A 27,438-nucleotide genomic window follows, 5' to 3' on the forward strand; every position below is an offset into this window, starting at 1 on the left:
TTTAGATATGAATAAGACTCACAAGATTGCTGTAAGTGGAAAATAATTTAATCGGAATTGAATGTATAAACTATTCCAGATACGTAACACGGGTTGTAATTGCAATGTTTTCTTATCTATTAACGGTGTCAGTTTAGTAGGTAAAAGACAAAACGGATAAAAAAATTGAAATCATCAATTGTAAAATATTTGCATTCTACCAAAAAGCCAAATCTTTGTTTCATTTTCTAGAATAAAGATAGCATGTATATACAAAGTTCCTTGTTTAGAATATACATGTAGCATCCTAGCAAACGTTTGAAGACACCATACGATAGAAAATCTTGAACACTCACTGCACTTCTCATATAGAAAATACTTGATAACTCAGATGCTATGATTAGTATCATATCAGGCGATTGTATCGATTCTGATCTGTACTTTTGAAAGGTTTTATTTAAAAAAAAACAGAATTCCAGGGTGATCCATAAATAATCAATAGTGTATCAAGTAATGCCTTATGTTCGTTGTCAGTTTATCTATCTTCAAAAAAGTTATTTTCTGGTATAAAGCAAGGAAGGAAGACATGTTTTATATTCCAAAAAATTAATATGCTTTCTGAAACAGTTCAAGAATCACTTAGTAATACTTCCTGGGTACCATTATGATTGCATTATTTCCTCACTTAATCAAAACTTTATTGTTTTAAGAAAACAGGAACAAAGTAGTGTTCCATGTTTCAGTTTGATAATTTCCTTAAAAATGATCTTTAGTAAAGCATAACATAATAACTTTGTACGTGAAAATGAATAAATCAACCACTTTTCGGTAATGAAAAACGATATGCACCATTCAATCTCTTTTGTTTATCATCTTATCTCTTATCATCCAATAGGAATAAATAAAACACCGTTTTGTATAACTTACTTATTTAGTTTTAACAAGGCCATGTAGATCGTTGTCTGTAAATCCAGTGTTGGGCTGGTGTTATCCATTCTACGCTTTTTAAACAGACAACACGATCATAAATATCAACTGTTAAAGACTGACATGGACCATTAATTATCAAACTATCAATTAAGAAGCGTTCCCAAAAACGTTTACTTGAAATAAACTTTTCTTTACCTGAAGTCTATTATATCAACACGAATGTCTGATTTGTCAATGAACTTCAATTTTGTGAAGCCAGCTGGCACATTATTCGTATCCATATAAAACATTAGGTTATTTCAATAAGAAAGGACAGCCCTTAAACTCTTGTATTAACGAACAAACGTGAGAAACATCATCTGAACGTAGTCACTACCGATATCTAAACCTTCTGCTATACTGCCACTACTAATGTTGGTTACAAGATAATCCTTAGGAATACAGTCAAATCCCGTGATATATTTCTTCTTGTTTTCACCGCATTCTTTCAACCAGTTATGTTGCAGAATTAATTTGATAATTGCAGGGATAGGTTTTTGTCTGTAGCGTTCATATTAACAACAAATCTTAACAAAAAAACAGAAGACAACAATGTTTTTTCTGTGGTAATCAAAGTATCAGCATTGTCAGCATGAACAGTTTTCAAATTCAGGAAATATGGATAGAATGTTATTTATTTTCTTACGCTGATTTTGTTGTTAATTTGGCTTGATTCAAATAAAAATTGAGATCACAACACCAACTGTTTTAAAAGTAGAGACAAATTAAATTTACTAAACTGTCAAGCGGCGGGAATATTCTTATCAATACCAATGTCGTGGTTAGAATAAGGAAAGACGATAAAACAAAAGGATATACTTAGCAAGTTTAGTATTTTCTCATTTAATTTGATTCTGCATCTGTTGGTAGAAAAATGACAGGAATTAAGAAAAGAATGCAGATAAAAATTGTTTCTGTATGATTTGTTGATTATCTATCACTTAACAGTTTTGTGAAACATATTTACTGGATAACGAATTGAACACTTTGTCTTTACTAGTTTGTGTGTATGCAAAGTTTGCACACATTTGTCAGTTGTTCTCTTATCAGCATTTAGTTCCATATGTACATTAAGACGTCCTTAGATAAGACTTGTAATAATGAATATCGGGGTTGTAATATTAAGTATATCTCTTTCAGGTATGTACGTGTATAAACAATCTTCATTTATGAGTCTTTGGAATATGTACAAAAAAGACTATCCTTGTAAAGTTTATTGCAATCATTATTTTTAACTATTTGCACTTTAAATGTATTTTTTACACTAGCTATAGTCTGGCTGCATTTTGTTACATAATCAATACGTGACAAGTTTGTCGTATTTAATCTCAATAGTGTGAACGTGTTAGTATTTATCATTATTTTAAAAGATTGTCTCAGAAAAACGTGGTTGAAGGATTGTTAGAATTATTTTTACTCATTTTACAATATCTGTCCGAAACACCTTTGTGTTATGTCGTCGGTTTGCTTTTCATGATTTGTTGTAAAATTTTAAATCATTAAATCATCTTTTAAACAAAAAGTACAGCTTTTTTGGGGTTAGATTATTTAGTGGAGGTGGACAAAAGTAAAGTGAGAATGGAAACGGGGAATGTGTCAATTAGACAACAATCTGACAAAAGAGCAGAAAACAATCGATCAATTGGTCTTCAATACAGCGATAATATCCTACACCCGGAGGCGTGCTTCAGCTCGCTCATCAATCAAAATATGTACTATTTCAGTGATGATGGGCTTAGAGCAAACTCAAAAATGCAGTGAGGTTAAATGGGTTTTTGAGATCCCAACCTTCCCCTACATCTCTAGCCAATGTAGAAAAACAATTACACAGCAATACAAGTAGCCCACATCTACAAGTCAATATACCTAGAATATGATATGGACGTTTTGTTTGTGTTTCGTTGTGTGTCGTTCATATCTGAGTCTGATGCTTTTTATTGTAGTGTATACTATTTTGTTCTAAATTCATGTTCATGTTCTTATAGTGTTTCAGATAATATTCCTTCGCTGCACACAAAGTTGACTCCCTAAGCCTAAGTGGGAAACAAAGTTCCAGTCTGATATTATGAAAATAAAGTCTATGATTTCTCTTCAACACACTTTCTCTTCAAACCTAATTTTATTGTAAAACATAAGAAGGGTTTCTCCAAAAAAAGTTTAAAACTTGCATGTTTTATTCATCCTTTCTATCAAACCTTCTACTGTTGTAAAAGGTTAAAACAAGAAGCAATACTTATATAGAAGTATACCATTAACAACTTTTACAAACTGCAGTGTATTTCAGAGTGTTTTTTACTACCTAACAATATTTACAATGGGGATTTCTATAATATCAGTACATAAAACATGGTCATTCACACACAAGTCCGGTAACAAGATCCTATATGCCTCTAACCTCATGCACACACATTACGTATACATCGATAAGATGTCTTTAATATGTTCATATCTACAATGTAGGATCACTTTAATTGTTTTGTATCCCTTTTAGTTAATTTGGTGGCATGCCTTTGCCCAGAAGCATTTGAACGTCATGGCACGAAATGTTACCAAGCTATCGGACTGTTGGCGTCATGGGCTGAGGCAAAGGTAAAATCATAATTTCCAATTACTATTCTAAGACGTTTAATTGTTGATTTGTACAATTAAATGATATCTTAATGAAATATAAACGAATGGCTTTTCATATTGCATTGAATCCGAGTTCTCCAGTTTGTCGTCTCCGAACTTTATTCATGTTCTTATATATTCCAGCGCCTTTGTAACATACTAGGTGCAGATCTAGCCGTCATTGAATCTGCAAGTGAGGAAGCCATAGTAGAGGGAATACTCAAACGTAAACATGGTAAGGCCATCAGATTTTATATTTTGATTTGTAACACAAATACATTTGATGAGACTGTCATCAAAGTGAGAGGGTTAGCGCTATAAAACCAGGTTTAATCCACCATTTTCTACATTTGAAAATGCCTGTACCAAGTCAGGGTTATGACAGTTCTTGTCCATTCGTTTTTGATGCGTTTTGTTATATGATTTTGCTATGTGATTATGGACTTTCCGAATTGATTTTCCTCTAAGTTCTGTATTTTTGTGATTTTACGTTTCTGACCATAAATTAACAACGTTTAGGGGTCATCCATAATTGTCAACCAATTTCAAAGTGTACAAAACGTACACTTGGGCGAGGGGGTTAAAAAATCAACATTTTTACCGTACGCTTTTTTTTTTATTTCCGGAATTTATATCGTTTCCATAGGGAAAGTCGATTTATAAAATCGAGAATTGGCTTGGGTGTGTTTCTCTTCTTATTTCTTCTTTATTATTTTCACTTGATGATATTGATTTCGATATCATAATTCTACTCAATCGGGATTGAACGGTTAAAAGATCAAATCATGTGAAAACTAAATCTTGCAAAAATGTGAACTAGTAAAATTATTTAAAAGTTGGCAAGCATTTCTCAGTACCCCCAATTGTCAATTTCACCTGCTTTATTATTGATCGATATCGTTTTACTTTGTTTGATAAACAAAATTGATGGAAACACTAAATTCTTTGAATGTTTTGAATTTGACAAGACGCCATTTTTTGAAAAGATTTTAAACTGGTCCTTCGATTAATTTCCTTGTATTACAAAATAGTAAACCAGTAAACCGGAAGTAAACTTATTTTTCTTAGTATAAGCCTCCTTTCATTAGGAGCACCTCCATATGAAGTTTAACCTTAACTTAAAAAATATCCAATATATGTACACGTTACAGTATATATACATAAACGATAATAGTGCCATGAATGGCATATTTACAGGGACCTTTTAAATAGAAATACAGGCGGGATATTTAAAAACTCAAAATGTTTTAAAAAACATTACACTTTTATTGATTGCCGTCTTGAGCTCTGATTCCCTCAACAACTGTCAGTCCATACTTTACCAATGCAATATAACCATGCATTTCCCTTTCTTTGATTCTAAGAATAATTTATGTGCCCTTTTGTTAATCTTTTGCATGCTCTAGGTGCCCTTTTTTATTAGAGTTACCATTCCCACTGTGTGATAGGGGAAACACTAATCTTTGTACTCTTTATTCTGACAAAACACAAGCATCACAGATAGATGTCATCAAATAAAGCAGTCAGATATGTTTTAGTTTTTTTTCAATGCAAATTCCTATATTAAACTAAAATATAATAGACAGGATCTTCTTTTTTTTTAAGAATGACTGATTCTTCTCTTGAAATCTGAAAATAGTTGATGTACACTTTTTGAGGGAGGGTTGGGGGTATGAAAAAGTGTACGTTTTTTACACTTCGGAAAATGGTTGACAATTATGGATGACCCCTTAATTGGTTAATAGAGTATATGGTCCTTAAAGAACAAAAGTTATGATAGAGTTGCGCCTTTTAAATTACTTGTGTCACATATTTGAGAGATTAAGAGTTCTAATTCATAAAAGACATCTCCTTCTGTACGATCTTTCAAATAACTTACAACGTAAAGGCGCCAATACCAAGAAATCACTTATTTTTCTTTTATTAATAATGTGGATTCATTTATTTTCGTAAGTACCAATTGTTGAACATTGAAATACACTTGAATGTTCGTGGATATTTGATTTCGTGGTTTTGCCATAATCTGCATATTACCTTATAAGAAACTTGTAATTCGTTAAATTCTTAGTTTCGTGGTTCACCAGTAACCACGAAATCCACGAAATTAAGCATCCAACGATCATAATAATGAATCTACATTGGAAGTAATGTAATTATTTCGTGTCCATTATTTTTTTACATAAGAGTAAGCATTTTATAACCAGCTTTTCTGTAGCAATGACCAAGATATAGAAATATGTCTTGAACGTATTCATTTTTATTGAAAAATGCAGATTATTCCGCAAATATTTAAAACAAGTGTATATTTAAGGGGTCACTCAACACTTAGCTAATATGGCAGTCAAGAAAAAAAACAAAATAGTTAGGCGTTTTGCAGACATGCACTGAGTTTCAAAGTATGAAATTGCCTGAATAACGATACAGCTTGAATAAATAACTTATTATATTTTCCCTTAAAGAGAGAAACAAAACAGTAGAAATATATGTCCTGTTCAAAACTTGAATTTACCAACAACATATTGTTGTAAAGGCTAAACACGTTGTTCCCCCTTTTACGATTCTAGAATTGCGCAGTCTCTTTACTGTTGTTTTATATGTGTCCATTGATATTAATATACATGTTACATAAATATTATTTTTTTAATATGTCAATACTAATATATACAACATTTTTTTTCAATTTAAATTTATCAAATTAATTTACTTGGATATCAAACTATAACTTATACTGACAGTTGTTATCCATTCGTTTGATGTGTTTTATCATTTGATTTTGCAAGTTTATTTGGGACTTTCAGTTTTGAATTTTCCTCGGAGTTCAGTATTTTTGTGATATTACTTTATACTCAAATTCTTTATTACCACTCCGTTCATTGTGGGTCTTCGTCAGAACTCTAAGTTTATTTCAACTGGTAATTTTGTGTCTCTATGATATGTTATATAAACATCATATCTGGGAACTTGAAGGTAAACAAAAGAAAAATCTAAATATACTATATATTTCCCCTGAAGAGACATAACTTTAAAAACAGCTGTATATACAGGAGATGAAATAAATCAAAGGAAGAATCAGAATTTATAAGTCGAAGAGAAACCAACAAAATTAGGGTTAAACGAGAATAACGACAATACTGCAAACAAAAGTCCACAAAACGATACATAAAAATTGCAGACTCGGCAATCAAAACCCCTGCAAACACCCGGATTGATTCAAATACATATAACGTTATGCTACATTTATGAACATAAAACTCGTAACATGATGCTCGACAACTGTACAAATAAGTAGATGTGGTATGGTTGTCAATGAGAAATACATCAACATTAGACCACATGACACACACATTAACCACTATGCGGTCAATGTACGACCTTCAACATTGATAAAAATTTAGTCAACTGAAAAGACAAACATAAATACAAATGTAAAAAATTTCAAACAATGTCTTTTTTATTAAACATGTGTATCTATTTAAATTTGTATATTTCTTTGTAATGGTTAAATAAGTATGTTCTGTCTTCTTTATATAGGATATGTTCCTTCTTCTTTAGTAATAGGTACTTTCTTCTTCATAAACAGGTTTTTTCCACTTCATGAATAAGTTCCTTCTTCGTTGAAAATATTTCTTTCTGTTTCATAAATATGTTCTTTCTTCTTAATAAGTATATTATTTCTTATTTATAAATATGTTATTCCTTTTTTTATAAATATGTTCTTTCATCTCTATAAATACGTTTTTTCTTCTTTAAAAATATGTTCTTTTTCTTTATCAATAGGTACTTTCTGTTTTATAAATAAGATCTTTCTTTTGTACAGACATGTTCTCCCTTCTTTATAAATATGTTCTTTCTTCTTTTTAAATAAATGCTTTCTTGTTTGTAAATAGGTTCTGTTAGTCCTGAAAATTATTGGATGGATGGTTCCGACTTTTTAGTTGAAGGTGAATGGAGATGGATGGGGGAAAACGGAAACTCCAGACCAATCACCGGCTATACGTAAATGTTTATCTGACTATCTTTTTTTCAGATATAAGCAATTTTTGTTGATAAAACAAAGGTAATCCGAATATCGAACTTATTATTTTTTTTAAAAGAGTAGCATACATACTTAAAGTTAACACTACATGTTCATGCTTTGTGAACTTTGTCATAACTACAGTTAGTAAGTTACCGTTCTTATAACTTATCAATACACGTTTTCTGCTTGCTACTTTATTTGTACCAGATGTTGTATAATATTAAACAAACTTAAGCAGGAGCTTCGACGAATTTCCTAGTGAAGTTGTTTTAATCGTAACCAAACAGACACAAGTTCAAACTTCTGATTTCCATTTGTACATACCACTGATTCAGTTATGTTATAAATCCGTGGATACAGTATTTCAGAGATAGATATTTCATCAAGTGTTTACTCTTGTTCATACTATATATACTAGAACACACCCGCGAAATCACGGGAATTTAGAATTTGGTTGAAAGTATATACTGTTGTAGGGAGAAATTTTGTAAAAGTTTTTTTGTCTAAAGAATTTCAGTAAACGAATTCATGTCTGGAGAGTTTCAGAAAAGTTATCAAAATTCATAGGTATTTGGAAACAGTTTCTTCCCTCTTCCTTGTTTTTAAAGTTTGTTATTATTTTTTTTTTCTGTTAAATTCCATTATTTTTGGCGTTTCTGTATACTATGAACATACGTATCCTTTACATAAAGTGTATTTGCTATTAACTATCAATTTCGAGTTTCTTCTCATAGGCGATCACTGCTATATTATAGAGAGAGTCTCTATCAACCCGATAAATATTGTGCTGTCCCCGAGTACTCTTTTGAAAGTATGTGCAAGTTTAAATAAAGGCAACAGTAGTACACCGATGTTCAAAACTCATAAATCGATAGACAAAAAAAATCCGGGTCACAAACCAAAACCGTTGGAAAAGCATTACATATAAGAGGAGACGACACAACATTAGAATGTAACACACACAGAAACGAACTAAGCATTAGACAAAATCCGATGAGAATAACAAATATAACATCAAAACTAAATACATGAAATACATTAAAACTGGAAGTCCTGTTTGACTTAAAAGCGAAATCGCGGGCATTTTAAGATGTTATCTTTTATGAAGAATTTTTATAAAAGATTTTATGTCTGGAGAATTGAAGAAATGATATCAAAAGTCATATAAACATGGAGACAGGACAATATTTTTAAGCCCTCTCTCTTTTTTCAAAATCTGTTATCATTTTGTTTTCTGTTATATTTCATTATTTTCGAGTTTCTGTATACTATTAACAGAGACATATAATACATTCTTTGTCTCTGCTATGAACATACTATCCATATAATAAATATTAAAGTGTATTTAATTTTCTATCAACTATTAACTCTAAGTTTCTTCTCCATGGCGATCACTGCTATATTATATATAGTGTCTATATACATCATAGTAGTATTTTAATCATAATATACAGTACATGCTGACAAACGCAAAAATAATTGTTCTGTCCCCGTCCGAATACTTATGAAAATTATGTGTGAGTTAAAACCGAGGAATAATAGAAGTGGTTCTTACGATCTAAAAACCACGATATGGACAACACTCTGATTGGCTTATTTATTTTTCATTTTTGTTATCTATCATACGATTGTTTCTGAATGTTAAAACCGGTAGTCATGTCTGACATAAAAGTCGGTCTAATGATGGAATGAATATCCAGACGCCTTTATTTTCGTTTTTCTCCCATAATAACCCAGACTGAATATTCATAAGAATGGATGACACTTACGACTATGCATAGTACCAAAAGGACACAGAGGCATGATGATCAATTTATTGTGGGAGGAAGAGAAGCGACACACAAAGGTCCTCTCGTTTAATAGTATAGATATAATTCCGACGAATTGGATCAGGTCACTTCAAATTTTTATGTTCTTCTTTCTATTCTATTTTAGAACTAGAACAGTATTGTCTCGTCTCATTACTGAGAAGAATGTGCTTGTTTTCTAGATTGTGCATAATTTTATTAGGGATGATTTTGTTGTCGGATTGTTTTTCATTTAAGATATTCTTTCGGATTGTATGGGCATTTTTAGACTTTAAAACCTTATTGAAAAATCATAAATTGAAAATAAGAATAATCATCTTATTACATTTGTAACATGTAAAAAACCAAAAATACCGAACTCCGAAGAAAATTCAAAACGGAAAGTCCATAATCAAATGACAATTTCAAAAGCTCAACTACATCAATGTTAGAAGAAATGATAAGAAATTTAATTAATAAAATAACATTGATAGCACTTACCGTCTTACACTTTGAATGAACGATTGAAACGTTTCGTTAATATTAAGTCAAATGTACTTTAAAACATATTTTGTAGGCATTCATATCCAAAATAAAGATATCAATATTAAAGACATATAAAAAATTGTGTCAGTCATACATTTATTAGACCTGAACATTGAGTGATTGTTGATTGCTAAACATCGACCAGAAGCATCAAACATCAACAAAACCCGATATAAGATATCTTGGTTCTTGTATTAGTTTTGAGTTTAGTATGACATCCATGTTTACTATAATAGTACATATTTTTATTTAGGGTGCAAGGGGTTGCTTGATTTTCTCGCTACGTTGATTTCATCTGTTTTCTGCTCTTTAGTCGGGTTTTTGTTTCTTTGAAATATATCACATTTCTATTCTCAATTTCATTTTATTGTTATGACATTCAAACTTTTATATATATGTTTTATTTGTTTCAGTGCATGGTCACCCGGACAACCAGATAACGCCGGTGCAAACGAGCACTGCCTAGAGATTCGTTATTCGTTTGGGGTCCATTGGAATGATTATGAATGTGATCATAAACAGAATTTTATCTGTCAAGCTCCGTAAGTCTAGGACTTTAACCCTGAATAATTGCACTCTAAGCTTAATCTTCAATTTACAAAAAATAATCATATAGCATTTGAAAACATTATGTAAATAAGGAAAAAAGGCTGTACAATTTGTGAGATATTCTAGTAAATAAACTCATCATAGATACCAGGACTAAATTTTGTACATTGTATATACGTCAGACGCGCGTTTCGTCTACAAAAAGACTCATCAGTGACGCTCGAATCCAAAACAGTAAAATAGGCCAAATAAAGTACAAAGTTGAAGAGCATTGAGGACCAAAATTCCTAAAAGTTTATATGTCAAAGAACCTGAACTTCAGCTTTTTTTTTTTGGCTTAGTGATTAAAGTTTCTTGCATCGACAATTTACAAAGAAATAATCATATAGCATTTGAAAATATTATGTAAATAAGGAATAAAGGCTGTACAATTTGTGAGATATTCTAGTAAATAAACTCATCATAGATACCAAGACTAAATTTTGTATATACGCCAGACGCGCATTTCGTCTACAAAAAGACTCATCAGTGATGTTCGAATCCACAAAAGTAAAAAAGGCCAAATAAAGTACAAAGTTGAAGAGCATTGGGCACCAAAATTCCTAAAAGTTTATATGTTAATGAACATGAACTTCAGCTTTTTTTTTTTGGCTTAGTGATTAAAACGTCTTGCATCGACAATTTACAAAGAAATTGTCATATAGCATTTGAAAATATTATGTGAATAAGGAATAAAGGCTGTACAATTTGTGAAAAAATATTCTAGTAAATGTGAATTAACGTGAATATCAGCTTCTTTTTTTTTTTGCTTAGTGATTAATCCATTTCTTGCATCGACATTGCCTACATTATGCCTTTTTATTTTTTCTCAATCAATATATAAATTCTTATGATGATGATATTGACGATTGATGGTTGCTGATTGCCCAGAGTCAAATAACATATACATTTAAAACATTTTAGGGCAATGAAATATTGTTGTCGGGAAAATATACGGGGACTGAAGAATGAGAATAAAAAAAGAATATGTAAATGTGTCCCTTCATTTGCTTGACACTAGAAAGTTCCATTTATAACCATTCAAAGTGGAGTTTAAATTCTTATTAAAAATGGACCAGTTAGACGAGTTGTATATACATTATGTACACAGCCATGTATCACCATCATTGATGGCGATCCGATGGATACATCTGTTGTAGGGTTGTCACTGACTCAGACGTACTTATAAATATAATTATTTTCTGTGACTGTATCTTACATTAATTTGTAGGATCCTTTACTATAGATAATTTAGCTGATCTGTAACAACAACATCATCATGCCTTATATATCATGTACTGCAGTACGCCGCTAGATTAAGACTGACGTGGAAAGGTAACACACGGCCAGCGAAAGCTCTATTTTTTAAGAGCCCAGGTGGTCATGTGGTGTAGCGGGACGGCTGCAGTGCAGGCGATTTGGTGTCACGATATCACAGTATCCCGGCGAGGGAAGAACCAAAATTTGCGAAAGCAAATTTACAGATCTAACATTGTTGGGTTGATGTTTAGACGAGTTGTATATATATACACTGATGTCATTACCATATGTCTGTTATGCATTTGTTTATTTCAGAGCGGACCCAAATGGAAATGAAATTATTGGCTAGCTCAATTCTATGGTACAACTCATAGTTAGACAGCATCACTTAATAATTTTAAAATATAAATAAAATTGATATTGATGATTTCAAATATGTCTTAAGATTGTCTTTTGTCATCTTGGATTATAAAATAGCAAATAGAAACTATTGGTCTAGATCTGTGACGAAATGAACAAAAGAGATGTTCTCCCTCTGTCTTGTGTATTATCAATGAGAATAAATAATGTAATGGAAACAAATGCATAAATCTATTATTATTAGATCGCTGAGTGAATCAGATTACGTTATAAAAATATGACACAGAGGGAGACTTACCTTGTATGCAATGTTTGAAGTTTGACACAAATTCTATGTTGATATACATGTACATACTCGACATATGCTGCAATTTAGGAATTGCTTTTGGAGATGGTTTAGTTCAATTTTTGCGTATATTAGGTAAAACATTATTTTTCATTATCAATACTGTTCACTAAAAAAAATAATAAACTTTTAAAATGAAAATAATATTTCACCCGTGTTTCCCAAATGGTTCTTTTAAAAATAGATTCAAACCACCATTTTTCTTAAATGTTCCTGTACCAACTCAGAAATATTGAAGTCGTTATCAAATAGTCTTGTTTAGTCTAAGTTTCACTTCAGTGTTTCTGTTGTTCACTTGTTTACCCTATAGGTATTTGTATCCGTCGGTTTTTTTTAACCCAGATTTGTTTACGCTTAATTGATTGATGATTAAACTACTGTTGCCTTTATTCATTAAAGGCGCACTAGCTACTAAATATATAAAACAAATCTAAAATATTATTTGTTTTGTTCAATAATTAATTAAAGTGAAATAGTGAAATAAAAATTCGCTTTTAGCAGCCAGTATGTTTCAATTTTGTCAAAATCAGCGAAGAAACGTTGATAATGTATTTTTAACTTGGAAGTGAAATATTCGTCCTAATTAAATCCGTTTTTCATGTGAACTTCAATTTAACCCCTTAGCTAGATATGGATTACTTGTGTATCTGTGTATAGTTATTTAAAGAAAAAGAATGTCAAAATTGAATGTGAAACAAAGGTTAATCATCAATTGACTGATTTGATCCATCAAAAATCTTCTTATACAGGTAAAAACGATGATTAATATACATTTTTAATCTATAATAAGAAATTAAAAAAAAAAAATTCCATTACACGAGTTGATTTATCTATTTAAATCTTTATTTTATATTATATCTCTAATATGGTCGTCGGAGGCATTTGGAGGCCAAATCCGAGGGTTAATTAGATGGCGTCTAGACTTAAATATACACGAAACGAAGCTGCATATTCCCGACCCCATGGCCTTTAAATTGTCTATTTAAGACTTTTCATAATCTGGATAAATATTTTACATTGTTATAAATCAAATTTTAGAATTGAGTCAAATCGGTGAACATGAACTTGACAGCTAGTGTCGATTTAAGGCTTTCAATCAAGTTGTATGCCAAAACATTTTGATGGATTAATGAAAAAATTGCTATGTTTTATATGCTTTCAAATCCATACAGAAAATATCAACCGTTGATTTTTTTCTAGTAATGTTTAAACTACATTCTGAAAGCACTAAACAAACGTTTGCTATGCCAGTAACAATGATTTTAGTTTCCTTATATGAACTTAAATTGAGAATTGAAATGCTGAATTGTTCAAAGAGAAAACAACCCAACCAAAAAGCAGAGAACAGCCAAATGCCACCAATCTTATGGGTCTTCAATGCAGCGACACATCACGCATCTGGAGTAGGATCTCACCTTGCCGCTAAATAGAAAGATGAACATTGCGGTTGATCAAAATGCAAGACTCATTTGCGTTTGGATAATATATCTCTACGTTCAAGTTAAATTTCAAACGTTGTATTTTGAAGACATGTTGGCACCTGTTTTTCGTCGATTAACTATCCTGTTTGACCTTTTGGATCGTTTCTTTGATATATCGTATTCGACGATAACATTTAACTTAATAACGCAAAATGATTCATTTGATTTGATTCGACTCCGTGTCATCATACAATCTATATTACAAAGTATTACACAATCAGTGTCTTTCTCATAAAGAATACATTAAAGGCTGCATTAATGTGTATTGTACACATCTCCTGCGTCGAAACAGCTCAATGATGAAGTAATATTCATTTATAAAGAAGTATTTTTTTCGTATGTTTACATTGACGTATAACATCATGTTTTCCAATCAACTCTGCTTTATTAGGTCATTTTGAAGATAGCAAGTCCAATGGATTACAAAGCAGCTAACATCCTGAAGAAAAAAGTAAATACAGAGATATATAATACTCATATAAATGTATTCACTGTGCTATCAATATCAGCTAGACATGAGTTTTATTGGGACTCTATTTTCAGAACTATGTTGCATAAACGGCATAGCAATGGAAATAACGTTTAATAAAAGCCTGAGTCCAAAGTTTTTTTGGCATTTTATTGAATAGAAAAAAAAAGAATTTTGGATATCCGTCTTTAACACAAAAGTAATGCACGCACATAATTTGTATGGCTCTCCCTCATCTCAAAGTCACAGATGTTTTATTAGCTAAACTATCATTTGATAGTAAACAAAATAATAGTTTAAGACGACATATGTAGACAAATGCAGCATATATTATGCAGTAATATATTACTCTGTACTTATGTATCCCTCATCGTGTTATTGTTCTTATAATTTTTGTACTCTTGTCTTTCAGGTTTGCTAATGTGTTTTGTCTACATGCCTGTTTGTGTTTCATTGATACATATACCGTGGCACTGTACTTATACATCCCGTCATTGAGTAATTATTCTATGATATTTTTGTATTCCCGTCTTTCATTTCTGTTATTGTGTCTTGTCTACATGCCTTTTTGTGCTTCTTTGTTAAATATTTTAGTAATTAAGATTATAACACAATGTTTGTAATTTGATAGATGCTTTTGTGCTTTTTTGCAAATGATTATTTGTGTTGAGATCGTAACACAGTGATGACTGCTGTACCCATATTTTAACTTTTATTTGTTATACATATAGGAAGATGTTGTGTGAGTGCCAATGAGACAACTCTCCATCCAAATAACAATTTAAAAAAGTAAACCATTATAGGTCAATGTACGTCTTCAACACGGAGTCTTGGCTCACACCGAACAAAAAGCTATAAAGGGCCCCAAAATCACTAGTTTAAAACCATTCAAACGAGAAAACCAATGGTCTAATCAATATAAAAAACGAGAAACGAGAAACACGTATAAATTACATAAACAAACGATAACTATTGTACATCATATTCCTGACTTAGGACAGGTTCAAACATTTGCATAGGGATTAAACGTTTTAATGGTACCAAACCTTCTCTCTTTTTTCTGAAACAATAGCATAACATCACAACATAGAAAACCACAAGATAAAATATCAATTTGAAGGCTAACTCAATCAATAAACGTAAATCAACACACTATGAACGAATAAATTTGATCTGCGATACCTGAATACAAATGCACAGTTAATAAAAAAATATACAAAATTTAGTCCTGGTATCTATGATGAGTTTATTTATTAATAAAAATATTAGGGACAAACATACAAGGCCAAAAAGCAAACAAAAAAGTCCAAACAGAGCCAGAGTATATTTAGAGAACTCTGGATTATTCAACGAAAAAATATCATCCAGATAACGGTAGGTATTTTTGAATGTATCAACCAAATATAACAATGATGGGTCTTTACTCAGTTTAGTCATAAACTGAGATTCATAGCAATATAGAAATAAATCTGCTATTAAAGGGGCACAGTTAGTGCCCATATGAATACCTTTTACCTGACGATACACTTTATCGACGAAACGTACATTAATGTTATCTATCAGAAAATTTAAAGCTTCAATCATATCCTCACTTACCAGTAAGTGTATCTAGCATACTTTCCTTTTTCGTTACAGAAAAAGGCTTTAAACGAGTAAAAGCAAATAAAATTATAATGAGATTTTTCGAAAGACCATTTTATCAAATACAAAAACGTTTTCTTTATAAGATTGTGTGGAAGTGTAGTGTACAGAGTAGAAAAATCTTAACAGTCAACAGAATTATAAGGACCATTAAAAGCATGTATTTTATCTAAAACAGCTACAGAATTTTTAACACTCCAAAAACAATTAATACCATTATTTTCATATGCTTTAATACAAAAGTTAATAACCATTTCTTTGATAGTAGTAAGAGAGGTAGTTAGAAGTACTGATAGATTAGTAGTATAACACTTACTCGATGCGGAGATGAAACGGAATTTAAATGTTTTTTTTGCGTAATTTCGGTAACCAGTACATGGTAGGGACTTTCAAATGTTTGGAAGATGATTTTTAGCTGGGTAGTGGTTGTGGTATGCTTGTTAACGATTTGACTCTCTGTGGTGCGCACGGACCTGAATGTAGAGAAATGGATTATTTCGTTTTAAAGAACTTCCGTGTAGTATATGCGTCACACCACCACTACATAAATGGCTGCCTTGTCTGCCGGTACGAACACAAACCGCTCTGCAAGTACTTTGAGTTTATTTTTTATTCTAGTATGGAAATATCATGGTTCCTTTTATTAATTTCAGAATTGTTTTCCAAATGAGATATTCGAATATCAACAGTATTCATAAGTATGTCTGTTTTGTTCACACATCGCTGTAAATATAACGGAATTTGATGCGACTGCCATACAAGTGACAGGTTTAGCGCTAGAAACCCAGGTTCAATCCACCATTTTCTACATGCCTGTACCAAGTCAGGTATATGACAGTTGGTTGTTCATTCGTTTGATGTGTTTTGTCATTCGATTTTGCCATTTGATTAGAGATTTTACGATTGAATTTTCCTCGGAGTTCAATATTTTTGTGATATTACTTTTGACTGATGTACCCTTACTTTTAACATTTTTACCTATTATGTCTGTTTGTTTTGTTCACAAATCGTTGTCAATATAATGGAATTTGACACGACTGTCATATAAGTGAGAGATTTAACTAGTTATAAAACCAGATTTTATCAACCATTTTCTACATAGGAAAATGCCTGTACCAAGTCAGGAATATGACAGTTGTTATCCGTTTGTTTGATGTGTTTGAGCTTTTGGTTTTGCCATTTGATTAGGAACTTTCCGTTTTTATTTTTCCTCGAAGTTCAGTAATTTTGTGGTTTTACTTTTATCTTATATTTGCTGTGTGGTAATTATAGATTATCGTTGATCATCTCAACAAGATTGATTTTCTCGTTTGAGCCGGGACGGCGAAAGCGAGAAAAACAATCGAGTTGAGATGACTAATGAAAATCTGTTTATCGCTATTTTACCTATGACGACTTTGTCAATTTCATGTCGATTTCGTTAGCCACGCCGCGTGCCTCCATAGTTTCTAGCGATAAATTTCCATCTCAAGCGAGTATCATGATATGAAAAATTATCACAAAAGAAATCAAAGGAAAAATGCACAAAATAGCCATACATATGTAATAATAATGTGAATTAGCAATAATAGCAAAACCTCAGTGCCTTAACATTTTTAAATCATGGAAAATAACATGATGAAGTTGTATATATAAAAACCATGATCGACTCAGAATAGAGGAAAAAACTATAAAGCATGATAAAATTGCTACAAATAACATTGAGAATTGAATTATGGAAATCCGACCAAATTACAGTCCAAGGCCACCAATGGATATTAAGCACAGCGAGAAAAGCCAACACCCGGAGCTGGTTTCAGCTGGCCCATTAAATAAATGTGTACTAATTCAAAAACTAAATAATGAAATATCTTTCAAATAACATATTTTAAAAGAGAGGCGATGATTACAAATGGACTATTAAACTCAAAAATACAGAATAGCTTGAAATATTTTTGAAAAGAAACCATTATCAATAAAGGCAACAGTAGTATACCGCTGTTCAAAACTCATAAATCCAGGGACAAAAAACAAAATCGGGGTAACAAACTAAAACCGAGGGAAACGCATTAAATATAAGAGGAGAACAACGACATAACACCGAAACGTAACACACACAGAAACGGACCAAGCATCAGACAAAACACCACGAGAATAACAAATATAACATGAAAACCAAATACATGAATTTGGGATAGACAAGTACCATGCCACGTCTGATCTCAAAATATGTAATAACGTTTGATATCAAAATATTATATCTAAAGAAAACCATAACATTTTGAATATAGAAATATAAAAACACAAATATTGAATTCTCGACATAAGGAGCTTTTTGGAAGAATTGTTTTATCAATAATATCTTAAAATCCTTTGATATTCAATTTATTCAGTGTCCTCAACAGAGTAGTCTTTTTCCTATCCAAGTGCAACCTTCCAACAAAAAGCCGATTACATGTGGTTCATAGTTTGTCAGTCAACAGTGATCCCTCAAAAGGTAGCTTCCAATCACTTCGAATCAATTCAATCCCACTAATACGTGTTAAGAGAAAACGAAAGGCCTATAAAAGTTCTCTTGATATATTTTTACATATGTATAGATATAAATATATGATTAATTGTATTGCAATTTTTCACAATGTGTTTTATCTTGGTCTTGTGAAGGATTTCAATTTCTAAATGGTATTTTCCACAGTTTATATGCGTGTGCACTTTTGAGTCCATGGTTATCTTTGTTTCCATAATTTTCAATATTCATTCGAAGGGACTAATATTTCCCTATCGTTGCTTTGCTGTCTCTGTTACTGTTCTGGATATGACTTTTTTTTTTATTTTCCCGTCTTAATAGTTTCCGATTTAAGCATTCAAGAATCATATTTTGCTCGTACATAAACAGTTTTCTGAAGTCACTGATCTTGTTCATATTTTTGAAGGTTTCTTTCAATTACATTCGTACACAGCTTCATTCTGTAAAATATTTACTTTTTAATGTTTTTTTTTCTTTTATTGTGATTACGTTTAACATAGTAAATTTACTTTATATATTTTTCTATAGCAATATAATATCAAAGTTATGTAAAAGGTAAATACAGTTCATCACAGTGTTCACTAGTCTGAAAACATTTAGATTGTATGTTCGAACCCATTTTTGGGTGTGTTCGACTCTGTCTTATTGACTTCGATAACCAGTTTTCTTCTGCCGATTGTCGTCGGTTTTTGCCATGTACTCCATCATAAACAAAAACTAAACACAGCAATATAGTCATTATATACGGCTGTTACATTCCAACAATTTATCAAAGCATAAACGATACAATATATTATTTCCCCGAGGGTATCACAAGCCCAGTAGTCAGCACTTTTTGTGCTGACATGAATTGTCTTTGATATGGTTATATTTATAAATTTTTTTAATTTTTTTAAATACTAAGGCTGTTCTACCTCAGGCATATATTACCTTTGCTTTATTTGGCAAAACTTTTAGGCATTTTGGTCCTCAAAGCTCTCCAACTTCGTACTTTCTTTGGCATTTTTAACTTTTTGGGATTCGATCGTCACTGATGAGTCTGCTGTAGACATAACGCGTGTCTTGCGTATATACTAAATTAGTCCTGGTATCTATGATGAGTTTATTTATATCAGAACCAAGACCTGACTATATCTAGCAACATACATTTTTCCTGTTCTTAGGTACTCGTAAATGATTGCACATCCTGTGAAAAACAATTTCCCTCTTGTAACATTCGTATCCCTTAATTTTGTTACAAATAACATATTTTTCATCAAATTTTCTCATAAAGAAGAATTTTGACAAGTCGACCATTTCCATCGTTGAAAACTTGTAAAACGTATGAGACCATTATAATCACATTTCAAACAACAATATTACTTAAGGGAAAATGAACACACACGTGATAACACAATATTGACTGAGGTACCCCTATTTTTGACATTTTACTCTTTGAGTATGTTTGTTTTGTTCATGCATCGTTGACAATGTAATGGAATTTGATATGACTGTCATACAAGTGAGAGGTTTAGCTAGCTATAAAAACAGGTTCAATCCACCATTTTCTACATTAGAGAATGCCTGTACCAAGTCAGGAATATGACAGTTGTTATCCATTCGTTTGATGTGTTTGGACTTTTGATTTTGTCTTTTGATTTTGGATTTTCCTTTTAGAATTTTTCTCGGAGTTCAGTATTTTTGTGTTTTTACTTTTTGTGATATTGTTGCAAATTGAGAGGGATATTAAAATGGAATAATTATATAGATCCCAAGATTTGTATGTGAAATTTTGTGCATGATAAAAGAGAATTGTCGTTTCAAACATTTTTTTGTATATGTAAACACATAGAAATAGCAATACATATATAACATGTTGTTTGTTCTAAATATGACTTCATCAGATATACATGTATGCATCAAGATTATTCATTTTTATTTATTGTTTTACATGATGATTATTATGTTATATGTATAACAAATGTCTTAGTCAAAAGTATATAGTAATGAGGAATTATACAAACAAGAAAAGTATTTTCAATGTTAGAACGAATGTAATCACACATATCGAAAAACTTCTAAAAAATTAACTGAAGGATTCATTTTTTAAGTTTCAGTCAATAATCGTAGATTTTGATGTTTTGCTCATATTTCATCATCTTGATTTAACAGAAAAGACAAAAACGGGAATTTATTTTGAACATTAGGATGTGGTGTGTCTCCAGTGCTGTGAGAACGTTTTAGAGTTGCCCCAGTATCGGGTCGAATTTCTTCACTCACCGAATAAGGATGTAAGCTCGTAATTATTTCTTCATCATTGTTTTCCCTGACACAATTAGAATTGTCCGAAGTGGAAAGTATTTCGCAGCTCGTATTTGCCGACGTAAAAACTACAGAGTTTTGATTATTAAGACTTACATTTTGTCTTATTAATTCATTTAAGTCTTCACTTGTACGTGACTGATCAAATCGAATGTTAACGTCATGGTAAACACTTTCAACGTTTGATTTGGATACAGTTGCTGAAAGATCTATGAGATTAAAAGCTCCACCCAAAGGATGTGATTGTGCTACTAATGAATCCACACTATTGCTTGTTGTTAGACTGCAACCTGCACTTGTAGAACGATGAAATGGAATAGAGGAATATGTCGGATGGTTTAACATGTTTGGTAAAGTACTCATATAATGTAAAGTTTGGGAAGGTAAAACATTATCTGGTAATGATTCTACAGTTTTTGGAGCTTTTATGTCAAATATTTTCATATTTCCATGAAATGTTTGAGCTAAAGTCACATTTGAATTGTTTGATGTATCACTATTGTTATCTTCAGAATATAGCATATCAATATTAACAGGTGATACGTCTGTGATGTCTGTCTGATCTTCAGAAAACATATCTCCAATTCCTGTATCTCCAAATTGACGGGCGAATTCAATTAAGGTACTGTCACTTGATAGTTTTGATTCGTTTTTTAATATCCAATCAACGAATTCCATTTCAGATGACGTGTCATCGGTATTTGACCTTTTGTCTACTATGTTTATATCACAATTGGATTCTAGAATATTGGCTACGTCTGATATTTGATTTATATTTAGATTTGATAAATTGTTCTTATTAACATTTGATAGAAATGAAAGATTGTCAGAGTCAGAAATAAAGCTTGATTGTTCATGCATGTCCAATTTATAGTTATGAATGTTAGCCTCTTGTTCTTGAGATTTAGAACCACATTTTGTAAATGTAGCCGTCTGTCTATTTTCAGTTGGTGTAGTTGTTGAGGATAATGTTTCAAATATCGATCTATTTTGTTGTTGAGTATATACATTTGATGTATTTTCTACGATAGGTAGTTCACTATAGTGATGAAACTTATTATATGACTCCACTGCGGTTTTTGACTGGGTCGTATATGGATGACGCAAATTTGATGTTCCCACTTTGGAATGTGACTCAGTCTTATATGGATGACGCACTTTTGATGTGTCCCCAAAGGGAAGTGAGTTCGTCCTATTTAAATGAAACTCATTAGCAGTATCCTCTGGAGAATACGATTGTGTGCAGGTCATTCGTCCTGTTAAAAGCTTATATAATTTCGAATCTTTGGTAGAGGTAGCTTTTGGAATACCTTGTGCAGACGTTAAACCCAAATTACATGTTTGATACTTTGATGTGGTTGGCAAACTTAATGACCGTTGTCTAGGTAGTGGTAAGTTAGACTCATCAGCTGTTTGCAGTTGTGATGATTTTTGTGGATCTATGCTCAATCCTTTCACCAATTCTTCTGAGATAACTCCGTTGTCAATTTCTTCACACCACCTTCGATGCTGTAAGACATATAATGAAGTTCAAACTACTGTTTCTAGATACATAGAAAAAAGTAAAAGTTCAGAACAATTCAATACAACAACGGTAAATGTATAACATAGATATAAGAAGATAAGGTATGGGTGCGAATGAGTCTCCATCCAAGTCAAAATATAAAGTAAACCAGTATATTTCAAATTACGGTCTTCAACACGGTGTCTTGGCTTAGAAAGCTATGAAGGGCCACTAAAAAATACTAGTGTAAAGCCATTCAAACGGGAAAACCAACGGTCTAATATATATAAAAAACGAGAAACGAGAAATACTTATGAACCACACCAACAAACGACAACTACTAAACATCAGATTCGTATAAGGTAATTATAGGTTTTAGCAAGGATGATGAAGGTAAATCTAAAACGAACTTCGGAAGCACGATATTTGTTTAATGTTTTAAAATATTATTAACATTTTACCATTAACATATGATTAATCCCAAACTTCCTCAGGATAAAAAAGTAATTAAAAAATTCCTGATAAGGGATGCTAATATGTAAATATTTGTTGAATGTGCTCTACTACTCAAGATTTACATTGTTATCATACTCGGTAACAACTAGAATAATGTTAGAAGGTAAAGTTGAGTGAATAAGCAAGAGAGGTTCCAATATATTTTTTATATATATATTATTTAGTTTGTGTGTTTGGTAAAAGCTATTAGTTTAAATGTTCAATGAAATAAATGATAATAAACAGGTAAGTTGTCTTTTGAAATAATCACAGATCTCGCAAATAGGATTTTTTCTATTCCCAACACCTAATTTGAAGAACAGACATACATTAGTTTTAACATATTTTTTTCATCATCAATACACATATATCACCATACAAAATACACAATAAAAATAGGATTCATACATTATGTATGTACGGTGACCTATTAGTTATTATTTTCTGTGTAATTTCGTTTCTGTTATCTCTGTAGGATTGTTGTCTTTTTAGAAAGTGTACAGAATCATCCCATATTAAATATAATTGTGTTTGTAACTATATGCACCGGATTTCAATTAGATCTGCGACCTCAAAACATGTTCAGCTGTTTTCATTTATATGTTTATTATGTTTAAATTGTAACTTCTGTCACGAAAATAATGTTTTCTTGTATATTGTTGCCAAGTTATATTCATTTTATTTCACTTTGTATTGAATTCATCCCATTTTGATATAATTTTATATTTTCTTTCCAAAGTTTTGGAGATGAAGAGTCCAAGGTTAAGGGAGGGTTTGGCGCCAGCAAACTTATTTAACCTTTAAACTATACGGTTTAAGGTGGGTTTTTTTCTTGTTGAAGGTCGTACGTTTGCATTTAATTGCTTACGTCAACATCATTATACTTTCGATGATAGTTGTCTCATTTAGAATCTAACCACTTCTGTTCATTATTTGTATATTTATTTTGAATGTCATTATCTGAACCGTTGAATTAATTGGTTTATAAAAAAAGAATTGCAGTTTAATTCTTACCAATTCAAGTTCTTTTCTTAGTTTATAGACTGCTTTCTCCTTGATGTTTACTAATTGTTCTAAATATTGATATCTAACGTTTTTTCTACTTCTACATTCTCGTGCACTTTGTCTGCTACGTTCTTGTCTCTGTCTAGGGCTGATGTTTGAAGAGGGTCTACCTGGTCGTCTCCCTTTGATCTTCGACGACGTTGAATCATCTTTCACTGTCATATCTGATGTATCCTAAAAATACAAACACACCAGATAAATGAAGATACAGATACTCATTTTAATAGGTTATCATGCATGGCGTAGCCATATTACCATGCCTTCATAACGTAATCTCTTATTCAATAAATGCTATCTCACCCAACAAATTAATGTATTATTTGTGTTTCTTTTTTTAGTTTCCTTTTTGCATTTTTATCGTCTTCGTCATCGCATACACCTTCTGTCTAACAATAACAAGAGTCATTTCAGTCTTATTTCTCCATTTTTAGGAGGATGAGAGATGTGTTCGTGGAACAGCAATTATATTAAATGGGACTGTACATACGAAATAATTAGTCAATTATCACATTATACATCATATCACTTTGCTTATTTGGCTTTTAACTCAGAACTACAAAAATGTCAGTATTCAACTCAAAATCTAACAAAACCTTTAATCAGACTTATTAAGAAGGGATAAAGTTACAATACTGTTGACAGGTTATTAAAGACTGCATATTTTGGCTTTAATATTGATTCACTTATAGGGTCTTTGCATCGGAATTAAACACATTTATTCTCAAACCAGTTGTTGGCATGACACGAGTTATGTTCTTCTCATATATTTCGTGTTGTTTCTTAATTATTATTTATAGCTGTTCATGTAAATGTCCTTTGATTTTGTTAGTCTTTGTTTACTCCTTGGTTTTGATTGTTATTGTCTTCATGATGGTATAATACTAAACCCCTAACAGGAGGGATTGTGCCTGATATTCATATGATGAAGACATAATCTTTCAATCAGTTTCATTGAGGTTTGGAGCTGGCATATCAGTAACTGCTAGTAGTCTGTTGTTATTAATGTATTATTGTCATTTTGTTTATTTTGTTTTGTTTCATACTCTGACATCGGACTCGGACTTCTCTAAAACTCAGTTTTAGTGCGTATTAGTGCGTTTTTTCTACATTGGCTAGAGGTATAGGGGTAGGGTTGAGATCTCACAAAACATGTTTTACCCCGCCGCAAATTCTGTGCCTGTCACAAGACAGGAGCCTCTGGCCTTTGTTAGTCTTGTATGATTTTTAATTTTAGTTTCTTGTGTATAATTCGGAGTTAAGTATGACGTTATCACTGAACTAGTATACATATTTGTTTAGGGGCCAGCTGAAGAATGACTCCGGGTGCGGGAGTTTCTCGCTACATTGAACACCCATTGGTGGCCTTTGGCTGTTGTCTGCTCTATGGTCGGGTTGTTGTCGCTTTGACACATTTCCATATCCTTTCTCAAATTATCATATGAAAAGGCTAACCAAAAGCAGTCGTAGATTTAAGAGAATTAATTATACTAGAAAAAAACAAAACGTTGCACTAAACGATCAGGATGTGTGCACCAAGTTACCTCTTATCAGGACAAAGATGGACTCAGTTGTTTTGTTATAGATATACAGATCATATTCCACTCTTGCACTTGATATTTTACTCGTAGTATCTGGATTGGAAATCGTGAAAAGATAAATGTGGGTATAAGAGGTGTCGATTGACTACAGAAAACAGCAACACAAGATACAATTAGAGACAGGCATGTCGATTTCAAAAAGAGGGGTAAAAGGTACAAGAACGGTCTTCAACACCGAGCCTTGGCTCACACCGAACAGCTAGCTATAAAGGCCCCAAAATTCATTTAAACAGAAAAACAAACGTTCTAATATATATAGTAAAAACGAGAAACACTTATGAACCACATCAACAAATAACCATAGCTAAAAAAGAAAACGACAAACAAACAAAAAATAATACACAAAACACAACACAGAAAACTGAAAACTACACAACATGAACCCAAACTAAAATTGAAGGTTTTAATGAGATGAAAACTACAAGAACCCAACCGTTAAAAAATAAGACTGTTGATATCAATAATGTGGTCATTTTTATAAAAAAATATATTATATGGCAGGGTAATAAGATTATGTTCCACATGTGGCAGCCGTATTCTTGCTGATGTTAGTACAAGCCAGGTAACAAGTCTAACTCGGTGGGTCACATTTGTGAAAAGGGACGGGATTTTAGTTACGACATTAGAAACAATTGGAAGATATATATTCCGTAAGCAGGAATGTGATTAAAGGAGAACCATCTAAACCATTCAAATAAAAGCAATTCTACGGTTTAAATGAGTAAAGGGAAATAACTCATGTCAAAATCATAATAACATGAACGAGAAAAAAACAACTGAAAACATCACCCATTTTTTCTAATCTTTTTGAACTAATCTTAGCTTATTATAATTTCTTAAACAATAAAGCATGTCTAGTTTCGACATATTTTACATTTAACATTCAATATGGTAGAAGCTTCCAGAAGATTAAATTCAATTATTTTGTAGACTCAAAGAATTTACAGCTTTACATTGCTTTAACCATGATATATTACCATTGTCTTCGAATGATGGCGCTGTCCATCATCCTGATTGGCTTTAAAAATGAAAACGTCCTACAAATGATCCAACATTCTTCCTTATACAATGGATATGTCTCCTTCGAAAGGATATTGTTTATGTTTTCAAATGTATGGAGGTACACTTGTGTCACATTGTACTACCACAGGAAAACTAAATTTCATTCATCATGTTCATGTTCCTCATACTTCTTGTACTTTTAAAAAGTTTGATGCAAAGCATTATCGAATATTTTAAAACTAGCTTCATTTACTAAGCAGATTTAAAACATAAAACATCACTAAAACTTCATGTCCACCCAATGCCCTTTGGTTACCCCAGTTATTGCATACAAGCTCATCCTTAATTGATTTGTTTGCATTCAATACTTAATTAGTATAAAACTATTTTTGAAAATGATTTTAGTGCTTGTATTTCCTATCATGATTTTCTTGATAGAGGGTTAGTGCTCACAAGAAAGCTATTAAACCAAGAGTTCCAAATGGTGAAGTTGAAATCATCCCTTCGTAAATTTTACGGACGCCATCAAGAGTTGGTTGACCGTTATGGAATAACCGTTTCACAAATGATATCGGATATGTTCCTTACGTCGTAACTACAATCCCCTTCCCTTTCATGAATGTGACCGAATTAGACTATTTTCCGGATTTGTAATCACATAAGCAACACGACAGGTGCCACATGTGGAGCAGGATCTGCACTCTTCCGGAGCACCTGAGATCACCCCTAGTTTTTGGTGGGGTTCGTGTTGTTTATTCTTTAGTTTTCTATGTTGTGTCATGTGTACTATTGTTTTTCTGTTTGTCTTTTTCATATTTAGCCATGGCGTTGTCAGTTTGTTTTAGATTTATGAGTTTGACTGTCCCTTTGGTATCTTTCGTCCCTCTTTTTTTTTTTTAGATTAGACAGTTTA

General features: G+C 31.8%; 1 protein-coding gene across 1 annotated transcript; it reads left to right on the forward strand.

Moving 5' to 3' along the window:
- Window positions 1-1,982: 1,982 nt before the first annotated feature.
- On the forward strand, window positions 1,983-12,191 carry LOC143055561 (perlucin-like). The gene is made up of 6 exons (XM_076228717.1): window positions 1,983-2,088; window positions 3,440-3,537; window positions 3,703-3,793; window positions 7,446-7,554; window positions 10,323-10,451; window positions 12,073-12,191. Exons 1-6 carry the CDS (start codon window positions 2,049-2,051, stop codon window positions 12,104-12,106), a joined length of 501 nt encoding a protein of 166 aa, XP_076084832.1. The 5' UTR covers window positions 1,983-2,048; the 3' UTR covers window positions 12,107-12,191.
- Window positions 12,192-27,438: the final 15,247 nt, after the last annotated feature.

This window comes from Mytilus galloprovincialis, chromosome 12 (assembly GCF_965363235.1).
Source record: "Mytilus galloprovincialis chromosome 12, xbMytGall1.hap1.1, whole genome shotgun sequence".
Lineage (NCBI taxonomy): Eukaryota > Metazoa > Mollusca > Bivalvia > Mytilida > Mytilidae > Mytilus > Mytilus galloprovincialis.